Genomic DNA, 24,501 nt, shown 5'->3' with positions numbered 1-24,501 from the left:
TATTTTTTGATATATTAAATTATAACCTCTTAATTAGAAAACACATTTTATTATTATTTTTGTAAAAAAATAAAATAATATTCTCACTATTATGGATGCTAATTTCATGAAATAGATTCATGAAACAATTCCATCAAATGAGAAATATATGAAACAATTTTATATAGAAACAAAAATATATGAAACAATTTCATTAAGAAAAAAATTACATGAAACAGTTTAATCAGATGAAACAATTTCATAAAACAATCTAATAAGACTAAAAAAATTCATGAAACAATCTAATCAGATTAAACAATTTCATTGAACAACTTAATGAAACAGTTTCATCAAGATGAGAAATACATGAAACAAATGCATTTTCACATGAAATAAAAATAATTGCCTTTAACTAAACCATTGACCAAAAAAAAAAACACAATAACACATTAGAAAAATAGAAAAAACATAATTAAACGGTTAACGATAAAAATACCTGTTAAATTAGGAAGTTGTTAATTACCATGATTTTCAGTTAACCAAATTGATAAGATAACAGTATTTTCGTAATTTCATTCACTTGTTGCAAATAGAACTATAACTTTTTTGGCATTTTTGGCTTATGGCCTCTTATAATCAATGATAACTGTTTGTTGTTGTTGTTGTTGATATAATTAATAATTTAATCATTGTATCAATGAAATCGACAGATGAGGATAATTTATACGGATGTACAAATAACTTGGTTTGCATTTTATATATAACACGTCGTCGTTTTCTCGACTTATATCCATCTCTTCCCATATTCACTTACCTCTCAACCTTAACTTGCTTTTAACATGATCAATTGTAACACCATTATATCATAAAATACGTTTTATGTAAACTTGTATATAAAAAAAATCAAAATATAGCTTGAAGAAAATGTAATAAGAACAACACAATCAAATACATGATAAACATCTTATTTTAAATATAAAAAATCTAAAATATAATTCAGATAATCATTGAGTTCTAACATAATATTTAATTATTATCTTAAAAAAATTGTATTATTAAACCGACAATAAATTACTTTGTTATTAAATTATAATAAAAAAAATTGAATTAAACAAATTACGCCTAAGGTCGAGTCTCCTTCCTATCCTTTTTAGTCTGTTTTCACTTCCTCTAAGAACAGAATTTCTGATGACAGAAACCATTAGAAGAAAATAAACTGTTACAGAGCAATGCCAATAAGGAATAACCATCACAGACCAAGATCCAAATGGATCAATCTTTTACATCGATGTATCACGGTGAATATGTACTCGGACCCTATACACACCACCCATCAAAGGCAACTCTCTGGCTCCATACCGACGCTGCGGTGCGAAAGCATGGGGATCGCCTGAATGCCTAGTCTTTCTCTGCTGTCAACTCGCCTGCAAGATAAGGCCAAAAAACGAGAACTTTTAAATAGTTATTTTGATACTAACATCAATAAACTTTCTCAAATTTTTATGAGAATTTCAAATTTATATTTTGTTAACATAAATACATTATCGCTTTCTCATAATCATATAAAATCGTATTATAACATAAACATAAGATAAAAAAACACTAAAATCAAGATATATATTACTATATTGTATGAATACCTTCAAGTATTTCTATATCAATCTACAATAAAATCTCACAAAAACCCGATAAAATGTACAAATTTTGAACTCCGGGTCGGCCCGGTTTGGTTTAGGAGTTAACAAGCCGATACCGATTTACGAGGGAGAGAACCTGCTGCTTTAGTGGAGCGAAGTGTAGTAGGGTTTACTAGATTTACACATTTCCAAAGAGTTGCAGCGTGGTGTTAGGGTTCTTGGAAAAATCCCATTACATTCAGATCCGCTTATAATTAAGATCTCCTTCGATGTCGATGGGTGGTTCGCAGACGCTTGATATTCTTGGGGATCGTCAGTCTGGTCAAGATGTTCGCACCCAAAACAGTAAGTTAAAAACGCACTCTGTAAAACCCTAATAGCATTGAAATGTATAACACGAACGATTTTGTTTATGATTCTTTTGGTGTAGTTACGGCTTGTCAATCTGTTTCAAATATAGTGAAGACTTCACTTGGTCCTGTTGGACTTGACAAGGTATGTGGCATCTTCATATCTGATTTATGAAGTTTCTTTTTTGATATTTTGGTTTAGCCTTTCTTATATTTCTACAAAGATGTGCGGGTTTTGCATCCAATCTTGTTATTATATCTGTTCTGCATTCACGTATTGTACTTATGTTTGTTTCTGCCTGCCAATTGAATTCTGAAGCTTGTATCAGGAGGAAGAAAAACAATGGAAACTAGGCTGGGTAGGCTAAAAATGAAACCCATTGAAGAGAACACCAGAATTTTTTTCTAAGCGGGACATTTGATTTTTGTTTATACTGTTCTATGTTTTGTAGAAATGTTATGATTCCAGGACCAGGAGGATGCTGGGGATTTATTCATGTGTGAATCCTACGATCGGACATTTTGTAATTTCTCAGAAATGGGGGAGGGTTTCATTTGTTCCCTTGGGGGATGTGACTATGTGTGTTGCCTTATTGTTGGGGTTGTCTAGCATACACTTTGTTGTTGTTTGGCAAGTGTGTTTGCTTCAAGTTGATCTTGAATACTTCTAGCATTTAATAGTGGGCTAGCTTTAATTATTGATGGATAATTTTTTTAGATCAACCTTGAAATCAAGAGGTGTAAATTTGTAATATGTATAATGTATCTCCTGATGGCATTAACTAAGATAAACTGCAATTGAACTTTGTCAGTCATGGACGTAGCTGGTTTCTTACCAGATGTTTTAAGCACATGAGAGAGTACTGATTGTCTTAAGTCTACCATGGGAAGATTTAACGCGTAATGCCATGCTTTTCCCTAAGATGTTGAAGTTATGGTTTAATCTAAATGATAGTGAATCTTGAAGACCAATGACCAATCTGTATGCTTTTAAGACTGTATCACTAGATGGAGGTAGCAAATGAGCAAAGCTTAGCCTGCATGTATTTTTGCTACTATGAGATGGCAAAAAACACTTAGGTCCAATTGGTTTTGGCCATTACGTGTTCTTTTCATATGGGTTCTATTTACTTGAAGATGGAGAACCTATGATGAACCCAAAAATGGAGGATGAAAGAAAATAGTATAAACAAATGGGACCCTTGCGCTCAGAAGTCTTTTGACTAGAAGTCATGATACTTGAACTAATGTACTTTAGGAAAGATAAATAATTAAATATGAGTAAATTTTTTGTTTCCTTAGGAAAATTTAGGGGTCTACAGTTACCCTTTGAAAAAATATATTGAGAGAAACTCAATTGGTATAATGGAGTATGAAGGGTAATATTCATTTTCGTTCTTTTGTAGGATAGGTTAATGATTTAGTGATAAGTTTACGTTCTTAAGATTCGAAAGAATTACCTCATATATCGATGTTTGTGCTCTTACCCTGTAATTATCAAGTACGTCTTTAGAATAAAAGTTACCAGTTAGATAGTTATCAATTTGACTTGGACTGTTGGACTTATATAACTCATTAATGTTCTTAAAATACTTCCATCTTTGCATTTTTATGAAAATTCTATTCTCTGATGGTTGTTGATATGAGTTTGTATTTCAGATGTTGGTCGATGATATTGGGGATGTAACCATTACAAATGATGGTGCCACAATTCTCAAGATGTTGGATGTTGAACATCCAGCTGCCAAGGTGGAACATGGAGAATTGTATCTCCTGATGATTGTTTTTTTACTTTATTTATATAATGAAACTATTTTTCTTTGTCAATTTGAAATATGTGATCTTTTTAAATTCATGATGTTTGTTAGGTACTTGTTGAGTTGGCTGAGCTTCAAGATCGAGAAGTAGGAGATGGTACTACTTCTGTTGTCATCATAGCAGCCGAGTTACTTAAGGTGTTATTTTCTAGCACATTTATCTTTGTTATGACCAGTATGTGATTATGGAAGGATAACATTGGCAGAATGTAACTCTGGAGTTAATTGATAACATGCTTAGCAATGATACTCTTTTGATAATTATGCAGAGAGCGAATGATCTTGTCAAAAATAAGATTCATCCAACATCCATCATTAGTGGATACAGAGTGAGTGCTCTTCATTTCTTTGAATTTTTCTGCTTCCCTTCATTCTTAATTCACCATTTTGTCTATCATGCTCTCCAAATGCTTGATAATTGCGTGGTTAAGATTTAATGATTTGAATATCTCTATGATAATTTTCATGCTCACATATAGCATTCTTTATATTGGCAGCTTGCAATGAGAGAAGCATGCAAATATGTTGATGAAAAGCTGGCAGTTAAGGTAACGATCTTTAGCCAGTAATTTGGGAGTATGCAAATCTTGATTCTTACTAGTATTGATTTTGCTGATGCATGGGGATTGTGTTAAATTGATGTCCTATCTTCACAATGTATTGCAAGTTTGCAACTTTTTGCATCATGATGCATGATGAGGAAGATGCTTTCTCTAGTTTGATTAGATCAATGCTAAATTTCATTTATCTTAACTGGTATATTGTTTTGCATTTTGTAGGTTGAAAAGCTTGGAAAAGATTCTCTTGTAAACTGTGCCAAGACAAGCATGTCCTCAAAATTGTTAGCGAGTGACAGTGATTTCTTTGCCAATTTGGTATGCTTTTGAATTATTGAAGATTGAACTTTTTTTAATGTTTTAGATATGTTTAACGAAGGCTGTGCCTTCTTTTGGGTTTGTTAGTTTCTCACTTTCTTATTACATGGAGATAGATGCTGTTGCTTATTGTTCTCATTTTAAAGATACTTGTTTAGTCTCACTTTACATGCACCCTTCCAGCATATAGAGAGTGAAAATTAGAACATTCATGTTTTTAGTATATGTTGGGACCTTTGGAGTGTTTCGCAGGTTGATGATTAGGGGTAGCTCTGTGTTGTGCTGTTGCAAGGCAACCGGACAAACAATATTGAAAGAAATATTTGATGTGGGACAAATGAGTGATTCTTTTGATACTAAAGATATGGACTGTTTGCATATTGTAGGTTGTTGAAGCTGTACAGTCCGTTAAAATGACCAATGCACGGGGTGAAATTAAGTATCCAATCAAGGTTCGTTTCAATAAAATGAACAAGACTTTATGCGATGCTTCTTGTTGCAAAAATTCTATCTATTAAATACCATTATGCTCTTCAGGGAATCAATATCCTTAAAGCTCATGGTAAAAGTGCTAAGGAGAGCTACTTGTTAAAAGGCTATGCACTTAATACTGGCCGTGCAGCACAAGGAATGCCTATGAGAGTTGCTCCTGCAAAGATTGCATGTCTCGACTTTAATCTTCAAAAGACAAAAATGCAATTGGGGGTTCAAGTATTAGTCACCGACCCAAGGGAGTTGGAGAAGATCCGTCAAAGGTGACAAGACTTTGAAATTATTTTTGTGCCTAGATTTTTAACGAGGGATTTATATCTTTATATATATATACTCACTTCCATAAATGGATACACTTTCATTGTTGGGATGGGAACGTGCAATTGTAAACTTTTTATATTTTTTTAATTTTGTTTTGATTTTAGAAAACAAACTGAGGTTGGTTGGGCAGCTGCTCCTGTTGATTAAGTTACACAAAAACACACACATACATGTGCACGGCCTGCTGCCCAAACTTCCCTTAAAACTATAGCTAGTGTAGCCCTACATTCACTTTCCCTTAGTCTTGCATAATTTAAAGTTTACTGATCTGTGCGGATTGTACATTTAGATTGAAAATTGGCTTCTAGAAGTCAAATTGCGTCACCACTTTCTTGTATACTGATGTTATTGCGTGATGAACTTGGTAACCAACTGCAATTAAATTGGTGTATGCATCAACTTTTTGTTTGCTATTTATTGTTGTTATTTTGTTTTCGGAAGGAAGAGCTTATGTTGGTAGGGGTGATGCATAGTTTTACGCTACTTGTTATGGCCCTTTCAGGGAAGCTGATATGACGAAAGAACGCATTGAGAAGATTCTCAAGGCTGGAGCTAACGTCATTTTGACCACAAAGGGGATTGATGACATGGCACTCAAGGTATATTACTTGTATTTTGGTTGAATTGTTGTTTGTAAATTTCATTGCTTGTGAAAAGTTATCATAGCATGTAAGTTCTTACCCACCTAGGTTTCATAACTTCAGTTATTGGCTGTAGCTTGAACATTCCTTCTTTTGCTTAGTGCTGCCTGTTGCGTGTTTTGCATGTGTGTTGTAACACCCCCATTCCAAAAGGAAGAGAAGTTCCTTCAAGTTCATAATCGAGCCATAACATAGCCTCCAAAATTCAAAGTGCCCAATAAGAAATTCAAAAGTGTCTTTCAACCAGCCAACGCCATCCAAACATAAACTTTTGAAAAATACTAATTCAATAACATAAATAAATAAAGCAAATAGTAACTAAAACGGTGATAAACCTCTCAAATACTCCTGAATCACGAGCTTGATCTACTCTTGTTCATTTAGTTTCTGGAACCCCCCTATTACTTGATGCGGAGAGGAAATGGCCGAGCCGCACGCGTAGCACACACATATGTATATATATGTGTGTGTTTGTGTGTGTATATATATTAACCACGAGTTTCAAGCAAATAAGAGTACAAAACCTTACCAAACATAACCAAATACCAGATTCAAATCAATCACATAGTGGGACGAAACAAGCTCGAAAACGCATACGCTTGCGTGTCATGTCACACGAAGCAATACCACAAGTGTCTGACATAAAGCCATGTAGTTTGGATTGCAGAGCCACACGTACCAAAATGTATGATGTGGCATTGACACTGCACCGACATCTGCCCTACAGCAAATCAAATTTGCTAGGGCCGACCAATACGCCTCCTAAATAAAATCCTCGTCACACCAAGACAAGAGCACGAAAGAGGAGACACCATGAACTCATCACACTGCCACTGGTAGCTTTGCGCTGTTGGTGCCATAATGATGTGCCTATGGTACCCCAATAGGTGGTTAGTAGTTCTACTTATCCAAAATCAAATCATTACAACTTACAACGTGCAATATCACAAAGTATCAAATATAATCAAGTATACCAGAGGGTATCAAAATCAAGGGAATATGTAGCAATTTGTTTTCACTAAGGGCATACCCAAATTTATCTTCCAATGTTTCCACTAAGGTTGTGTGCATAACTAGAGTACGACGCAACCAAATTCCTATGCATGTGTGACCACTATGAAAGGTTATTAGGCGGGAGATATGTTTTGCAGGAAAAAAAGATTTAGGACCAGCAGATCATAAGCTTCTATTGAAATTTGTGAACATTTATGGTATGCCATAGTGGTAGGATGTATGGCGCAACCAAATTCCTATGCATGTGGGTGCACTTTATATTCTTTAGTCTGTTTCGTTTGCGTTAAGACTATTATATGCTGCCATAACTGTATTTTAATAGGATATTTCTTGATGCCTGTAGGCATGTTAAGAATTTTGTATTGTTTGTAACGATGTTCCTTGCATTAACGTACAGTACTTTGTGGAGGCTGGTGCAATAGCTGTTAGACGTGTGCGGAAGGAGGATTTACGCCATGTTGCAAAGGCAACTGGTGCAACTGCGGTAAGATTCTCAACATGGAAATCTTAACTATATTAAATGCTTGGAAGCTTATTGTTTCTCATCTGACATCTCTTAAACTCTGATAGTTATATAGTAGTCATTAGGCAATACCAATTAGAGCGCTGCTGCAAATGCTCTGCTAAGATATTCAGAACTGCTCTCAGTCTCACCTCACTCCTGGTCTAACAGTTCAAAAACTGCATTTTTGTATTTACTGTCAAAATGCTTACAATGGGTCTTGTTCAACATTTTTCTTGTGTAAATTATTAATTCAAGTAGAAATAACTGAAGCTATATGAGGCATCTGCAGTTTCTAATCTGAATTATAGCATAAAAACACAGAATGGGGCGTCCTTGTAGTTGAATGAAGGAAAACAGAATGTCTTCGGGTGAGAAAATAAAATCAGGCAAAGACGATCAGGAGAGCATATTTGAATCTTGTTGAATGGGTGAAGGTGAGGAAAGAAGATCAATAAGTTGGCCCCATTTAATGGAGGCATAGCAAGTTCTGAAGCCTTCCATCTCTCAGAGTAGATATCTTGGAAAAGGTTTAATGTGTTCCCCTGGAATTTTTGGTTTGAGCTTTTGCTTCTCATATAAGGTGCAGTAAGTCTCTTCTGAATGAACAGTGACTAGGATGGATATTCCTGATGATACTTCATATTGGATGCATGTATGTTACAAAGACGTTGCTGTATATGCCTATGCTACTGAGTTCATATGATGTTTGCACTTACCGTGACGAGGCCATATGATTAATCAATGAGCCTCCATTACTATGCTGTTAAAATCGCGATATATCGGATATCGCTCCAAAAAAAAAATCGGAACTCAAATATCGGGAACGATATTATCGGCGATATTTTCCGATATTTAGCGATTTTTAGCGATATTTTCCGATATTTAGCGATTTTTTGGGCTGATAACTTAAATTAGGTCTGAATCTTTCCACAACATCTTCTTCTTCTTCACGTTCAACTTCAGTCTCGACTTCTTCACTTTCAACTTCAATCTCGACTTTTTCTTCACAAATCATACTTCGACTTCAACTTCAACTTCAGACTTCGACTTCGACTTCAAGTCTCGACTTCTTCTTCACACTTCAGTCTCGACTTCTTCAGTCTTTAGTCTCGACTTTTCTTCACACTTCGACTTCAACTTCAGTCTTCAGACTTCTAAACTCTAATTAATGCATATTATATATATAATTCTAAGAAATATTATGTTAACCGCTATTTCCGATATATCACCGATATATCACCGATATAACCGATATATCGAATATCGGTTCTGACCGATATTTCGTATTCTGACCGATATAACAGCATAGCTCCATTATCACATGTAGGAAAACCTCAAAGAGACACAGGACTTTCTATGTGCTTATTTTCTTAACCAAAGAGTTGGTAGTTGGGTTTCTTTCAGCCTCTTGATGATGGTTGATGACGTCATAGTCTCCCAGAGAGCTCTACATTTTATAGTTATCTAACTTATTCTTGGCTATTGTTGTGCTTCTATGGCTGTTTGGTTGAGTAGGTGATAAGCCAAGTAGAAAATACATCTGCAGGTTTTTGTATCTTTGTAACTTTGTTTGAGGGATTTCATGGATCCTTCCTCGGTGGAATTGCTTTTTTTGAAAGTCAGTCAAGCAAGAAGGATGGCAGGATTAGCTTTCAAGCAGTCTTCAAGCATGACATGAATTCAAGCCAGTCTGCTTCGGAGAATCTGATTCTACTTTCATGCCACCTTTCACTTCCCCGTGGCATTGCCTTTGATTCTGGCTTTAGATTAGGGTCTTGCTTACAATAGGAGATCAATCTTTTATTCTCTTTCCCTTCTTCTTTTGCCTAGACCGACTGCCCATGCTCACAGTTGTGCTTCTATGGCTATTTAGTTGCTCTAGAGTCGTCCACTCTGTGCTTGCAGCTTGCATGATCTGTTGTATGGGTATAGAACCATTCCTCTTTTTTTTATATCAACCTGGATATCCAACCTGCTATGCGAGCCGACTAATCCCAGGGCAACCACCTGCTTTGTGGGTAGCCCAGAGTCACTGCATTTGAACCTCCGTGCCCACAAGGGGAATTTTTATTCCTCTGGATTTGAATATGGGACCTCCAGGTACTTTTAAGTTTGGAGCCCAAGCTTATACCAATCAGGCACCACCCTTGTGGTTATATAGAACCATTGCTATCTATGTGCCAATGGGTTATTTTACATTGATTTTTCATGCATCCAGTCCACCTTATAGTTCATCCCTTTGCAATATATAGTTCTGATCTGCAATGTGGATAGGTATTTATTGATGCTTGATGAGCTTTCTTATTCTCTTCGGTGTTGGAATTTCCACTTTATGGATATTATTAACTAATCATCCCGTGTCTACATGGACCTCTGTTTTTGCCATTTGTCCAGGTTTCAACATTTGCGGACATGGAAGGAGAGGAAACATTTGATTCATCTTTTCTTGGATATGCCGATGAAGTAGTAGAGGAGCGCATCGCAGATGACGATGTAATAATGATAAAGGGAACCAAAACCTCGAGCGCGGTATGTAATTAGTCTTTTTGTTGTTAAACTGTAAGATATTCATGCAATTGTCAGATCCATTTTCTTCTAAACAGTGATACTTTTTTTCCAAACATCAGGTACCAACATAAATAAACATTCTGTTTTTAGGTCGTCAGTTTGACGAAAATGAAGTTAGATTAACTTTTCAAGGAAAGTAGGAAATTTTTTCTCATGCTATTATTATTTAAACCGTTGTTAGAAGGCATTGTTTAAACCTTTGTTCAAATTCCAACCCATACAGATGTAAGCACATGAAATTGAAGAGGGTTTTTGAGCGGTCATACCCTGTACTATATGCCAATACTTAGCCCTGTAGGGTCTGGATTCACTATTTACTGGTATTACCACACTCATTCTATGATAAAGAGTCCACCTTGGTGTAAAAAATGACAAAGATAGCCTCTAGTTTGCCACTCATAATCACATTTATTTTTTAATTTTTGTAAAAAATTCAATGTGGGCCTTAGCTGTGGAATTGGGGCAGTACAGTTGGAACTTCACTTCAGAAGATGTTAGAAAATTGAAAAATCCATCTAATCTCATATGTTTTTTTATTGGAATTTTTGGAAAATATAACAGGATATGACAATGATATGTTAGTTTACAAATATTAATGTTTGAACACTTCAAAATTTTCTAGTCTGTAGTGCTAACACGTCATTATGGTGTACTTATGGGTTGCCTACTTTCTACAAAAAAGTAAAGTGCAAGGTGAAAAAACCAAAACCATGTTAGTATGTCGATCATCTGTATCTTTAGAAAATGTCAAGAACCATGACACTGGAAGGTCATATTGTGATTTCTTATTTATAGTAGTGTCTTCGTAAGTGCATATTTTGTTTTTATCTTGATTTTTTTCTTGGGTTACATTCAAACAGGTTTCCCTCATACTCAGAGGTGCTAATGACTTCATGCTTGATGAGATGGATAGGGCTTTGCATGATGCTTTATGTATTGTCAAAAGGACTCTGGAATCCAATGCGGTAAGGCCACATTTATATGTAAACTTCAATGTGGTATTGGCATGATTTTTAACATCAATACATGGCGTAATGCACATTCTTTCTTCCATTATCTAAAACTGCTTCCGTTATCTTAAAATCAATGCTGGTTGCAATAGGTTAAAATGGTTCCTGCCTTTGATTCAGAATATGTACAATGTATTGATTACAAATGTTGATGTCGTTGGTTCGTTAATGGTGGACATTTTTTTATTTTGTTGGTCCACCTGAAAATGTGATATTCACGTATTTTCTTGTACAAGGATCAAACTCTTAAATAGTTGTTTGAACTTCTTAAACTTAAATGAACATGACTGAATTAGTTAAAAAGGCTGGTACCTTGTGCTACATGGACAGCATAATATGACCCATTTCAATGAATCCTGTGTATCCTGTCATTTTGAGGCTATGCTGGTGTTTTGAGTTTGTAGACTTTCAGACATCCTCATTTTACACCATGAGATGGATTAGAATTTGATGTCTTCTCTTTTTAATAGTGTGGATCCATAAATTTTGTTTGAGCAGGTGGTTGCAGGTGGAGGTGCAGTGGAGGCTGCCTTATCTGTCTATTTGGAGTATCTTGCTACAACTTTAGGATCTCGGGAGCAGTTGGCAATTGCAGAATTTGCTGAATCATTGTTGATCATTCCAAAGGTTTTGTGCTACTAATTTATTTTTAAAATACATGATCTCTGCCATGAATTAGAATGTATTTTTTTGTGTATTCCAAAATTTTATGCAAATTTTAAATTCTTTGGTTGCAAATATTTTACTATAATTTTGCTACAATTTTTTCCTTTCTAAATAGACTTATTCTTATAATCATCATTCATCAGTTTTAGCTTATTAAATCACATACTTCAAAATGCATGCACATCAAATTTCACATGCAATAGCTCGATTTTTTTTATGAGATCTGTTAATATCAGTCTTTATGGGATGGTGCCAAAAAGATATTTTATTCTCGTAAACTATATGTTAAAAGAGAATTATGGTGATTTTGATATTGAAATTATATATATATGTATATATATATATATATATTTGTATGTTCGTCGTGGAAGGATCATTTGTTTAGGGAGGAAGGTTTTCTATTCAGTTTTCTGGGTAAATGTTTAAATATGACTACTTATAATACCCTTCCAGGTTCTTGCTGTCAATGCTGCAAAGGATGCAACTGACTTGGTTGCCAAACTTCGTGCCTATCACCATACTGCACAAACTAAGGCAGATAAGAAGCATCTCTCAAGGTAATATTCTGCTTCTTTGGTCTCATTTTTCAATTTACATTTCTAAACCTCTTAGTGGGTTGCGTCATCATCAACATTGTGACCTGTTAACTCGTAATGTGGTGAAAGTTGGCAAATTGGGGGGAATCATTTGAAACCTCTGTTTCCTAAATAGATGCTTTGCTGTTAAAGTTTGGATTTAAGGCATCGTTTCCGAAATGAGTTCATTGATTAGCTATGTCCCTTTAAGAACTTCCTTTAGTATTTTTATACATTCTGTCTTAGGTGAAGGTATATAGCTCAGATATTCATAGCAGGGTTTTGTTTTGATGAATGTGAAGTTAATACCTCAAGTTGTGAAATAAGCTACGTGGATGTGAATAAGAAACAACCCACCCTAAGAAGGGAAGAAACAAAGAAAGTGAAACAGGTTAAGTTTGTTTTTGGAATTTTAAGGGATATACCATGGTGTATGATCCTTCTCAATGATATGGTTTTGATTGATGCAACTAGACGAGTTTTTAATGCGAATGGAGGCCTGGAGGGTTTGGGTAACCCTATATTTTAGTCCAAGTTGAAACAAACGGGCTTTCTCAAGTGAAAACATTGCAGGGTAGGTGAGTGGGATATTTGGTCGGCATTACCAGACAAGTCCTTAAGAATGACGTCTTCTATTATTTGTGATAAGTTTTACAGAAAGACAGGAGAGATTGCTGAGGTTCCTAGTCATATAGTAAGTGTAGGGTGTTGGACAGGCGTGTGGAAGGACTAAATTCTTGTCCCAATGTCATAGGAGGGTCACCTTTTTTACATTTGCTACAAGGGTTGCAGCATCTTATAATTTTCATTGGTCTTGAACTCTTGATTATTAGCCTACACCAACTAGTTTGGGATAGGCTTCTTGTTGTGGATGACGAAGGTTATGGGACCCATCACTTGTGATTGTTGGGGCAATTCCATTTTGGACACTAGGAAGGCCAAAGGATTGGTGCCTTATTTTAAGCGGAAGTAGCCAGTCTAATCTTTGCAGTTATATTCGTATATTATTGGAATAATGTCCCTCGATGATGATGTATTATTTGCATTTGAATTGCAGCATGGGGTTGGACCTAGTAAAGGGTACCACCCGTAACAACTTGGAAGCTGGTGTGATTGAACCTGCAATGAGCAAAATCAAGATCCTACAGGTAATGTTTTGTAGTTAAAAAATGTCTTATGTACATGAATCCTAGAAGTACTAAAGACTAAAGAAAGTTTCACTTTTTTTTATCAGTTTGCAACCGAAGCAGCTATTACAATATTACGAATCGATGACATGGTCAGACTTGTGAAGGATGAGAGTCAAGATGGTCAAGATTAAATCTACTTTTTGCTGACTAGAAATCATGACTGGCAGTCTTCGGCTACTGTAATTTTGGTTAGTTTGATACTGGAAAGATTAGCGTTGGTGAGGTGGAAAGTCTTTTATTGGTTCGATTTGATTTGGTTTGGTTTGGTTTGGTTTAGTTTGGTTCGGTGGTGATGGTTTTGGCACAACCACAGGGTTTTATGTAGTAAAATCTTAAGAGTTGGCCTTTCCATTTAAGCTTTTGGTAAAAAAGAAGTTGGATTTTTATAAGATTTCCAACTTTTAGGGGATGAAATGGTGTTATTCTTCTTCTTCAGACACTTGTAATTGTATCATCTGTTGAACCAAGATTATGTTTTATTTGTCAAATCCAACAAATCTTTTGCAAACCCACTTTTAGGTCAGATCCAACATATCTTTTGCAAACCCACTTTTAGGTCAAATCCAATATGCTTTTAGATTTTGCATCTCCATTCGAACAAAAATCAACATGCTTCAAGATTCAAGGTTTGGATGAAAAAATGGGTTCTGGTTTTTGCAAGGATCAGATCTGCAAATCTGGAACAAGGGTTGGTTTGATTTGATTTTTTTGAGATCGGATTTGCAAATATGGACTCGGACAAAGGGGATCAGACACTGCCATGGTTGCAACCGGTTGCCCTGCCAAGACACGAAAATGAAAACAGAAGGTTATGAGTGTGTGTATGTGTTTGCTTAGAAGATGAAGACAAGAGGTTGGTTTTTTGTGTTCGAGTGAGGTCTGAGAGATGGAGATGAAAACGAAATAATGATTATCAATGAATCTTAATAAACAAAACCATATAATTCAGTCGTAAACATATAGTTGACATTCATGTACAATCCAATTGCTCGTAAGCCTAGTTGGTGTTCAAGCCCAACCTGTCAGAACATGTAATTGACACCTTGACCCAGACACAATCTGTCAATCATATAATTAGCACCCAAGTACAACCCATCAGTCGCAGGTATAGTTAGTGTCTAACGCAACTCGTAGAAACAAAACCTTAACACAATTAATGATTGCAATAAACATATACCAATAAGGTATGTCATTTCATAATAGCAATCATTTAACATCGTATGCATTTCAATTTAAAAGGTTATAGTTCACTTGCGTGTTTGTACATATACTATACTCATACCCATATTATGATACATATATGTTCACCTTATCTTGCTCTCACGATATTATTTAGAATTATTATTAATCATAGTAATTCTTTTTATATTATTATTTAATATATTTAGTTGTTAAAGAACAAATATAACATTTTAAAAATATTTTTGTAAGTTATGTAATGTTTTTGTTTCATAAATAATTAGAATGTTCTAATTGATTTTAATAAAATATTTAATTCAATTATTAGATTTTTAAAACATTACTAATTAATTAAGTTATATGTAATAATAAAAAAACTTTGTTTTATTCATATTATTTAAAAACATTAATTGATGTAGTTTTTTTCTTTCTAAAATCCGTGTTTGGTTACATAAATCTGTATATATAGCATCAAATACAGACAAAGTAATTTTTACAAATAGTAATATATATTTGGTTTCATAAATATATCAAGTGTTATCTAACTTGATTATCATAATGAATAGACTTTATCATTTTTTATAAATATTTCAATTTTTTATTTATTTAAATAATCATGTTAAACTCTAGTCTTAAATAACCCAAAGAAAAAAAGGAATCCTAAAAGAAGAAAGATAAAATATGGATAAACGTCGACTTATAAAATTTTACAAAAAGAATATAAAAAAGAAGACGCATTGAAACCCCCATCATAATCACTGCCTACCAAAACCCCCAACCAAATCAACTACCTATAAAAACCCTCAACAACATCACTACACCATTTCCAATTTCCATCGGAGCTTTCATTGGAAGGTTCTTCCGATTATACATTGACGTAAACTCGAACAGTCTACAGGCGGTACCACCGCCTGAGGCATTAGCTCCTCTCGACGGACGACCAAGCGGCGGCCGCCCCAGACCCTAAATTCCTCCGGTGCAACTGTCTGAGGTACGTTTGAAAATTTTCACAGCAATTCGTATTCTTTTGTTGGAAAACCTAATCGATCCAATATCTCGATAATTAATTGATTGTTTGTATATGAGTATGTGGTCTCCGAATCGTTATTCAGCTTTTGCTTTTTTTTTTTTTTTTTTGGTATCAAAATGTTTCTGATTTTTCTCGAATGAAACCTTTTGCATATGCAAGCACGATTCGTGGACAAGTTTACCAGATTTTATGCATGGTTGTATTGCTTATAACTTTTATGAATTTACCTCTGATTTATACGATATTTCGGTTCTACCCTTATGAAAAATTGTGGACTATATCAAATGGTGCCTTAAAAAGCAATGGCTCAAAGGGGGTAAAATAGTAATTTACATGGTTCGAACCGGCACAGACAGGTGTTAATGGAAAAAAAAACAGTAGTCAGTGACAACGAACACCGTGCAGTCTTATATTTGGAAACTTTTATATCCCTTTTTTTATGTGAGACAAAACCTTTTGATGTAAAGAGCTTTGCTTTAATGAATTTATTTTTTGATAGAACTTGAAATGGATAATAAGGACATGGTTTCTCTACCCCTTAAAGATTCACCACAAAGCAAGTGGGCGAAGTTTGCTAGTCAACATCTCAAATGGGAAGCTTTAAATCAGCTTACAAATGCGATTAGTTGTACAAAATAAAACAAAATTAATGGGATGCAGTTCCAAAGTTTCTATGAGAGAGTGAGAACCTGATTGACAATATAAAAAGCAACCGTTCGCTCTTTGTAACTTTTTGTTGTTTCAATCATCATTGAACTTGTTGGTTCTTGCATGTATTTTCCCCGTTATCTTCTAAAAATGTGACATAATTTTCGCATGCTAGCTAGCTAAGTCCTTAAGATAGATGAAACTTGAAACCACAGAGAAAATTGTTCTCATTTTCTTTTTCTGGTAATCCGGTGTTAAAAATAAGTTAGAATCTTTTTCACTTATAAAGATACTCTTTTGTTTCAGTAGACATGTTTTTGGACTTCCATGCTTCACATTTTCTCGCTAAAGTGTTCCACCGAATTCCTAGGAGATGCTTTTTCTTATATATATGTGTGTGTGTATTTCCTCACTTAATCATTCATAGAGCAATCAACATATGAGTGAGGGAAATGTTATTAATTTGCCTAAAGAAATGTCACAGGGCATTAGTTGAGCAATGTGGTTTTTATATATGGTCTAAATCAATCTAAAGATGCTATAAGATTATCACAGTGTATGAAGTTAATGTGGTATTATTGCTCATTTAAACAATAGCTGCTATAGATCTGTTTTTAAATCTCGCTCGAATTTCAGGATGTTTGATATTGTAAAAGATGTGTTCAAAAATTTGAAAATCCAATATGGGTTACACGTACCATAATCTTTTTTGCAGTACTTTTATCAACACTAATGTCTAGAGTACATATACATTCATATGTAGAACCTTTTTGTTGCAGGATTGCCAGAAGATACGAAAGATGGTGGCTTTTACGTTGCCTCAGAACTCTTCCATTCCACTAAGATCTTCTTCGCTGCCTCGGAAAACCCCATATCTCAACAGGATTTCCCAGTTGCTTCCTGTAAATGGTGTTACCTTATGTGGTGTGCAATTAAAGGAAACTACAGTTGTTCCAAGACTATGCCATGCTATCTCCGAGAAAAATTCTTCAAGCGCGTTGGGTGTCTTTGCCAAAAATAACAATCCCATAATTGTCATCGACAATTATGACAGCTTCACTTATAACCTTTGCCAGGTTCTCCCCATTTCTTTGTTTGGCATAAGTTTATGGTATTGCATTCGGCTTGGTGTTTTTTTTTTTTTGGCTTACTTGAAAAAATCTAAGCAAAAGTTATGTTTGTTTACTGCTTCAGTCACTAGAACAATATACCGAAACCAGTGATAAATATAACATGGCATTTCACACAACCTGGTTTATCATTCTACTATTAATCAAAGATTTTTCTGTTCTATTTTGATCCTCCGAGATTGATTTTGCAGATCTTAAGTGAAAAAATTATATTAATCTGATTATTTTACATCTATCTAGTATTGGTGTGAGGTGAGACTAGTGGATGACCCAACCAAACCAAATTTACCAAGAACATCCCCCACTCGGAAGTGGGGTCTTGGAGGTGTAGGATGTATGTAGATCTTTCCTCTACCCCTAGGGGTTGAGAGGCCGTTTTACGTCAAGACCCCTTGATTTGTCAAAAGATTTGGAAAGACATTAGAGAAACAAAGAGTTTGTCAACATTTTTGAAGATTTTGGAAAGAAATTGGATAGCAAGAAACAGAGGAAGATAAGTTTAGTAAGGGTATTTGCAAGTAGGCAACAAGGACAATAAAATATAGAGGCAGTAGCGACATATGTGCAAAAAGGTTAAAACAAGCAATGCAAAAATAATGAACAACTTGAATCAAAGTACAAGAAACCAAGACCCCTTCCCCTCTAACCCTCCTGGAAGTAATGACATTGAGATTGCTAGTCTATCTTCGGCTCTTTAACCCTCTCCCTATCTACAGCAGCTTCCCTAGTCTTGCATTCAAGAATTCCGCTACCCTAGCCCCTAGAATAATCCTCTACCCTTGTCCTACGTCTCTAAACTCCTATGAGAGATTATGCCCTCGAAGATGTCTAAGGCCACCAAGCCCAGCCTCAACTGCCCATCCCATGTCCTCCTCGGTCAGCTTCTCCTCATCCCCCGACTGTTATGTTCTCCACCCTCCTCACTAGTGTTGACATCTGTCTCCTGACACGACCAAACCATTGCAGTCTTTCCTCAGTTTATCCATGGTTCAACTCCAGCTCTCCCAACTCTGTTTGGTATCCTGTCCAACATGGTTTGACCACATATTTACCTTAGTATCCTCATTTCTCCAACTTCCAGCTTCCTTTTATGCACCGTGTTAGCAATCGATACTCAGACCAATACAACAAAGTTAGTTTGATGGTGACCCTGTAGAATTTTCCCTTCAGTTCTAACAGGACCTTCTTGTCACACAGCACTTCTATGGCGGTCCTCCACTTTAACCATTGCCTTTTTATACAATGTGTAACATTGTCATCGACATCTCCCTTTCTGAATCTTGGAGCCTAATACTTAAAAGTTACAACTCTCCTTTTGGGATACCTTTTGCTCCCCAATGTTAAATTCTACCCATGCTCCTTGGTGAAATGGCACCATAGGTATTTGGTCTTAGAACAACTAATGTGCAAGCCTTAACTCTCCAGTGCCGCCCGTACTGCTCCAAGTTAATGTTCACCTATTTTTCTTTGTCTCTGCTTCCAGTGCTGACACCATCATCAAATTGCATACACGATGGGACTCTTCTGAAGTTTGTGGGCAATTTCATCTAGAATCATGACAAAGATCAGTGCCGATTCTTGGTGTAACCCCATCTTCATTGGAAAACACTGTCACACCTATTGGGTCCTTACACAAGTTCTTGTTGACACACACATATCCTATATTCCCTTACATACCTCCATGGTACTCCTTTATTCTCCAGGATCCTCCAAATCAATCCCCGAGGTACGCTATCACATGCCTTGTCTAGTTCTATGAACACCATGTGAAGATCCTTGCAATGTTTTTTATATTTCTCCATAAGGCACCCGAGGAGATGGATTGTTTTGTTTGTGGACCTCCCTAGCATGAATCCAAATTGGTTCTCTGTCAACTTCATTTCGTGCCGCAACCTGGCATTAATCACTCGATCGCATAGTTTCATGGTGTGGCTGCAAAAGCTGCTACAATTTTGTGCATCACCCTTGTTCTTATAGAGCGGCACCATCGCACTAAGTCTTCTCTCCTCAGACATCTTGACCTTCTTTAGAGTTAGCCACTCCGACCCGCCTCAAGCATACCGCAATGGGGATTTAGACAGGTTCCAATGAGACTAGTGGATGAACTTGTTAAGATTTTCCAATGATAATGGTCTAATTAAGGTTTTATGAAAAATAGTTGTGCACGTCAAAAACATGAAAATATGGTTTTACGTCTCATTTTTTTTCATTGCTTCGTGCTTAACACAGCTCATTCATTCTGGAAACCTGTTTCACCAATTTTTATAATCTTTGTATGCACATGCTGGTCTGTAGTTTTTCATCTTTTTTTGCAATTATCGCCGTTTATGTAGAATCCATTCCTTCTCTCTTTCACTTTTTATCATTCCTTTTAACTTGTAAAGGGAGTTTCCCATGTCACTTGTACTTATATCATGCCATCAACCACACATTTTATATTGAACAAGTTGATGCTACAGTTTGGTATTCTTTCATCATAACTACCATGGATCTCAGTTAGGGAACAAGTGAATACTACAAGCGAAACTAAAATGGTTGAAGATTCCTATGGCATTTTATACCATTTGTTGAAATGATTGACCATTTAATTAGCACTTGATAGTTGATACTTTTTGACATATTTTGACTAGTCTTGCTTCTACTCATTTTAACAATTAGTTGTCATATCAGCTCTAAAAACATGCATGCTAGGGAATTTAGGTGCGATTGCCACTCCTAACTCTCTCTCTCGCTCACTTACACACAGATTCATAGACAATCTGTAAATGCATATGAAGAGGTCCTTCATTCCGCTTCCATCATTGCCTTTATGTGCAGCATAATGTTTCATGTGTATAACAAATATAACCTATGTATATCTGTACCTGTACTGCTAAGTAGATTATGCACTTTGCTTAAGGATCATTCATTGACGTAATTGAAAGTGAATCATGATTGCTGATTCGAACAACAATGTGAAGCTAATTTATAGCTGTTACATGTCGGCATTGATGAAATTTTAAAGAACAGCAAAAAGCGAAATGGATTTGGTGTTGTAAGAAAGTAGTTTTTCTCGGTGACATTGGAAAATCCATAGAGATGATTGCTAAGAAAGTGAACTAAAAACATGTTTTTATTTGGTGTGATATATGACTTCACAGTAGTTATGCTAATGCCTCTTCTTAATCTGTAGTATATGGGAGAGCTGGGATGCAACTTTGAGGTTTATCGAAATGATGAGCTTACTGTGGATGAACTGAGAAAGTAATTATTCTCATAGCTTGATTAGATATTATATTTTTTCAAATTTATCATGTGGATGCTATGTTATTTCTATTCGATAATTTCTTTATTGATTTACACACACACACGATTTATTTATATGTTAACCTTTTTTTTCTTTTCCATTTTTCCATATATTCTTCTATCGTTTATGTTCTTTAAGGAGATTGTAGGAAACTGATTCCAAATATGTAATGTTTTGTTTTGTAGGAAAAATCCGAGAGGAATTCTTATATCTCCTGGACCAGGTAAGATGATGGGTGTGCCTGTCTTGCCTCTAATAGTTTGCCTTACATAATGTCAATGTATCACATGTGCGATTTTCTTTTCACAGGTGCACCACAAGATTCAGGAATATCATTACAAACTGTACTGGAACTTGGACCTGATATACCTTTATTTGGTGTATGCATGGGATTACAGTGCATTGGTGAAGCTTTTGGAGGTTAGTTTTTCAGACGTTATATATGTGATATAATTTCTTGGGATTTAGTACTTGTAACGGGACCTTTTCATGTTAACTCTTACCCTTGCCAAAAAAAGGCATGATCATTAATGTACCGTTTTCATAATTTTGTTGAATGGATGAAGAAACACTGACTGGATTAGTGTTACGAAGTCAAAGGGAGCCTAGGATGTTTGGTTCAGAGAATGTTTATCTTACTGAATGGAAATCTTATATATGTAGATTGCATTAGATTGGCTAGACCTGGCAGGCTGGGCTCTAGAGGGAATGCAAGGAATTCTTCTTTTCTTGTTGTCTAGTTGACTACTTTTTTTGAAGTATATAATATTTATATATGGCAAATGAACTCACACGTCATCCTCACCTTTGGTGAAGTTTGAAGCCTTGACCTCTTGAGAGTCTGGGCTCTACCCGTGAAGGGAGCATGAATTTACAATTTCTTACTTTTCATCATAGACAAATTCTGGAGGATTGGTTTTCTTAATGGTTTGTTTTTTAGACCATTTGATTCAATATATATTAACAAACCCAAAATCTTTTTTTAAATTGCCAAAATTCCCTGTGCTCATGTATTAAGCTTGTGCATTCCTACTCCTGTATCTTTGCAACATAGGTCCTCTCCAAAGAGCGGAATTAAAATGTTCTAGAAAGCAATTACATGGACTTGCATTACATCAAAAACTTTAGCTACACATTACTGATCAATCTCCAGTGATTTAATAAGAGTGTAGAATGCCTAGTTATATTATATTACTGCACATTGCTACTAGAACCCCATCATGGAAATTAGGATTCATAAAGGAAACGAAAATATGCACCTTAAAATTGTCTCAATATTCCTGCCTTAGTAGAACCTATGAGAACCAAAAGTGAGAGAGTTTGCTACACCGTGTCACCTACATTTTGTTATACCCCGATTTAATTAGTCAAATAGTAAATAGGGGTAGGTTGTTTCAAGGGGTCAAGTTTAAGAGGCTGTGGTAGGAAACTACAAGTAATTAGTGCTATGGTACAAATGGGCCATGCTTGGGTAGTAAGTATGTGGTATTAAGTATAAATAAGGGGTGTGAGTGTGAGGAGGATTTATTCTGGTTTGCGTGTTTAATTTATGCCAGAACCTTGGGAGAGTACTGGCCTCTCGAAAGCCAGCTATTCTGTAACCATTCTCTATATCTTCTATCAAACCATTTGATTTCTTCAACCCTAATTTTCCTAGTGTGTATTACATTTCAACCTGTTTGCTCTGTAGATCCCATTTAACTTTTATGAAATTGTAGATTTATATCTCTATAAGCTTGTTTCTTTTTCTATGAGAATCGAATGTTAAAATGAGTTTGCCTTCCTGTCACATTCTTCAAACTAGTCGCCACAGGATCCTGATTGAAAGCTATGGAATTATAGATTCTTTATAATCATTAGCTTCTTTACTTCTTTCCCTTCTCCTGTTTTCTGCATAAAAAAATGAATCCATCTTCTTAAGTGTATTCATTTGCTTGACTCTTGTGTGATCTTTACTATACTGAATGCTACTTTGAGCGTACTCTTGTTACATAAACTTTCTATTCATAGAGCAGCCAACAACTGTTCCTTCCTTTTGTCTGTGCTAATGAGTTAGAAACTTTTTCAGGGAAAATCGTACGCTCTCCTTCTGGTGTTATGCATGGAAAAAGTTCACTGGTTTACCATAATGAGGGAGGCGAAGACGGTTTGTTTGCAGGCATATCAAAGTACGTCCAGTTGGTTCTAACATTCAGCTGGAGTTATTTTCGCTCATTTTTGATGCCATTGATGATATCTTACCGAAAAACCATGACTGGATAACTGAATCTTTTATTCCATTGTTCTTGACTACAAAGTCTTCTGCATGACCATCCTATATCTATAGAATTCTAGCATATATTAGTTTAATGAATCCATCCTACTTGGATATTTTTCTTCCCAAAGAGCTACTATGAGCAAGCATCCAATACTGCGGCAATGATGTAAAATTCTAATTCGTGTCCTTTATCGTTATTCTCTCATTAAACAGAGACGCGGTATAGTTTCTGCAGTATAATAATGCCATTTAAATGTGCTTGCCTTTGTGTTGAAGAAGTGAGCAAAATATAAGCTTAGGACACTTTTTGCCTCAACACAGTATATTGGTTTTCATACTCTTATTCACATTTCACATTTTCTCGTCAGCCCATTTACCGTTGGTCGATATCATAGCCTTGTGATCGAGAAGGAGAGCTTTCCTAGCGATCAACTTGAGATAACAGCATGGACAGAGGATGGACTAATAATGGCTGCTCGTCACAAAGTGTATCGCCATTTGCAGGTCAGATTTCTCATTTTGAGGCTTCCCATTTTTACCTTTTGGTAGTTGTATTTACATATTTAGATAATAATATACGAATATTGAACACAATATTCTCGATGGTCGTTTTTTAGAACACCAAGTAAAGCGAAACAAACATGGTGGAATTGTTAATTTTGCAGGGCGTACAGTTCCATCCAGAGAGCATTATAACGACGGAAGGGCGGACGATCGTTCGTAACTTCATCAAACTGATAGAGACCAAGGAAGCTGTTTCTGGAAACTAAAATCAGTGTTTTCTAATGAAAGGCTGCCTGCTAAAATATTAAACATCTTTACTCCTTTTTCTGTGAGAGAACTGGTTTTCACATTTTGGTCATTAAACTAAGTACTATACTACCATATCATATCTAAGTTAAAGGCCTCGTTTTTGGTGGGTTCTATTTCTATACAATAATTTTGGTTTATCTGCTTATTGTTATTATTACTTTCCTATTGTTTTGTGGAATTGTGGGTTGAGGTGGGCAAGCCACTGGTGCTTAACCAATCAGATCCTAACCGGGCTGGTTCTTACTGGTTTCCGTTCGGGGATTCAGCACTACGGTCCACTTCTACTTTCGTATAAGATATACTTTGTTTGTTTGGTTTATTCTTTTATTCCGTAGAATGGTCAAGCTTTGAACTATTTGTGATAAGACATACTGATAAGAATATAAAATTACCAAAAAAAGCATCTTGAAAAATTAATTGATCATAATAGTTTAAAATATAATTGAAACTAAACAAGATGGTAAAATAAATTAAAAAAATATAATATATTGATTATAAGAATTTGAAATTGATTATTG

At 35.4% G+C, this 24,501-nt stretch overlaps 2 protein-coding genes across 2 annotated transcripts; both read left to right on the top strand.

The window, feature by feature from the left end:
* Nucleotides 1–1,760: 1,760 nt before the first annotated feature.
* On the top strand, nucleotides 1,761–14,125 carry LOC112501690 (T-complex protein 1 subunit alpha-like). The gene is made up of 17 exons (XM_025105387.1): nucleotides 1,761–1,961; nucleotides 2,047–2,111; nucleotides 3,626–3,715; nucleotides 3,835–3,921; nucleotides 4,053–4,112; nucleotides 4,281–4,331; nucleotides 4,563–4,658; nucleotides 5,045–5,110; nucleotides 5,196–5,413; nucleotides 5,974–6,070; nucleotides 7,524–7,610; nucleotides 10,026–10,160; nucleotides 11,060–11,164; nucleotides 11,708–11,836; nucleotides 12,329–12,432; nucleotides 13,508–13,598; nucleotides 13,685–14,125. The coding sequence occupies exons 1-17, from the start codon at nucleotides 1,886–1,888 to the stop codon at nucleotides 13,769–13,771; spliced, it is 1,644 nt and encodes a 547-aa protein (XP_024961155.1). The 5' UTR covers nucleotides 1,761–1,885; the 3' UTR covers nucleotides 13,772–14,125.
* A 1,470-nt stretch (nucleotides 14,126–15,595) lies between these two features.
* On the top strand, nucleotides 15,596–24,118 carry LOC112501700 (anthranilate synthase beta subunit 2, chloroplastic-like). Its single transcript, XM_025105403.1, has 8 exons — nucleotides 15,596–15,810; nucleotides 17,277–17,573; nucleotides 20,800–20,870; nucleotides 21,099–21,136; nucleotides 21,223–21,333; nucleotides 22,982–23,081; nucleotides 23,539–23,674; nucleotides 23,836–24,118. Exons 2-8 carry the CDS (start codon nucleotides 17,298–17,300, stop codon nucleotides 23,938–23,940), a joined length of 837 nt encoding a protein of 278 aa, XP_024961171.1. The 5' UTR covers nucleotides 15,596–15,810; nucleotides 17,277–17,297; the 3' UTR covers nucleotides 23,941–24,118.
* The last annotated feature ends 383 nt before the right edge of the window (nucleotides 24,119–24,501 follow it).

The sequence above is a fragment of the Cynara cardunculus genome, unplaced genomic scaffold, assembly GCF_001531365.2.
Source record: "Cynara cardunculus var. scolymus isolate 2C unplaced genomic scaffold, CcrdV1 Un_Scaffold_483, whole genome shotgun sequence".
Lineage (NCBI taxonomy): Eukaryota > Viridiplantae > Streptophyta > Magnoliopsida > Asterales > Asteraceae > Cynara > Cynara cardunculus.
Note: the sequence above shows the minus strand (reverse complement) of the source record. Positions and strands in the feature narration are given on the sequence as shown.

Bases quoted from the DNA above. Each gene is read 5' to 3' on its own strand.
- LOC112501700 (XM_025105403.1), top strand. From the start codon at position 17,298: ATGGTGGCTTTTACGTTGCCTCAGAACTCTTCCATTCCACTAAGATCT. The intron at 21,137-21,222 runs GTAAGATGATGG...TTCTTTTCACAG, and splicing joins TCTTATATCTCCTGGACCAG to GTGCACCACAAGATTCAGGA. The intron at 23,082-23,538 runs GTACGTCCAGTT...TTTTCTCGTCAG, and splicing joins TTGTTTGCAGGCATATCAAA to CCCATTTACCGTTGGTCGAT.
- LOC112501690 (XM_025105387.1), top strand. From the start codon at position 1,886: ATGTCGATGGGTGGTTCGCAGACGCTTGATATTCTTGGGGATCGTCAG. The intron at 4,332-4,562 runs GTAACGATCTTT...TGCATTTTGTAG, and splicing joins ATGAAAAGCTGGCAGTTAAG to GTTGAAAAGCTTGGAAAAGA. The intron at 11,837-12,328 runs GTTTTGTGCTAC...ATACCCTTCCAG, and splicing joins CATTGTTGATCATTCCAAAG to GTTCTTGCTGTCAATGCTGC.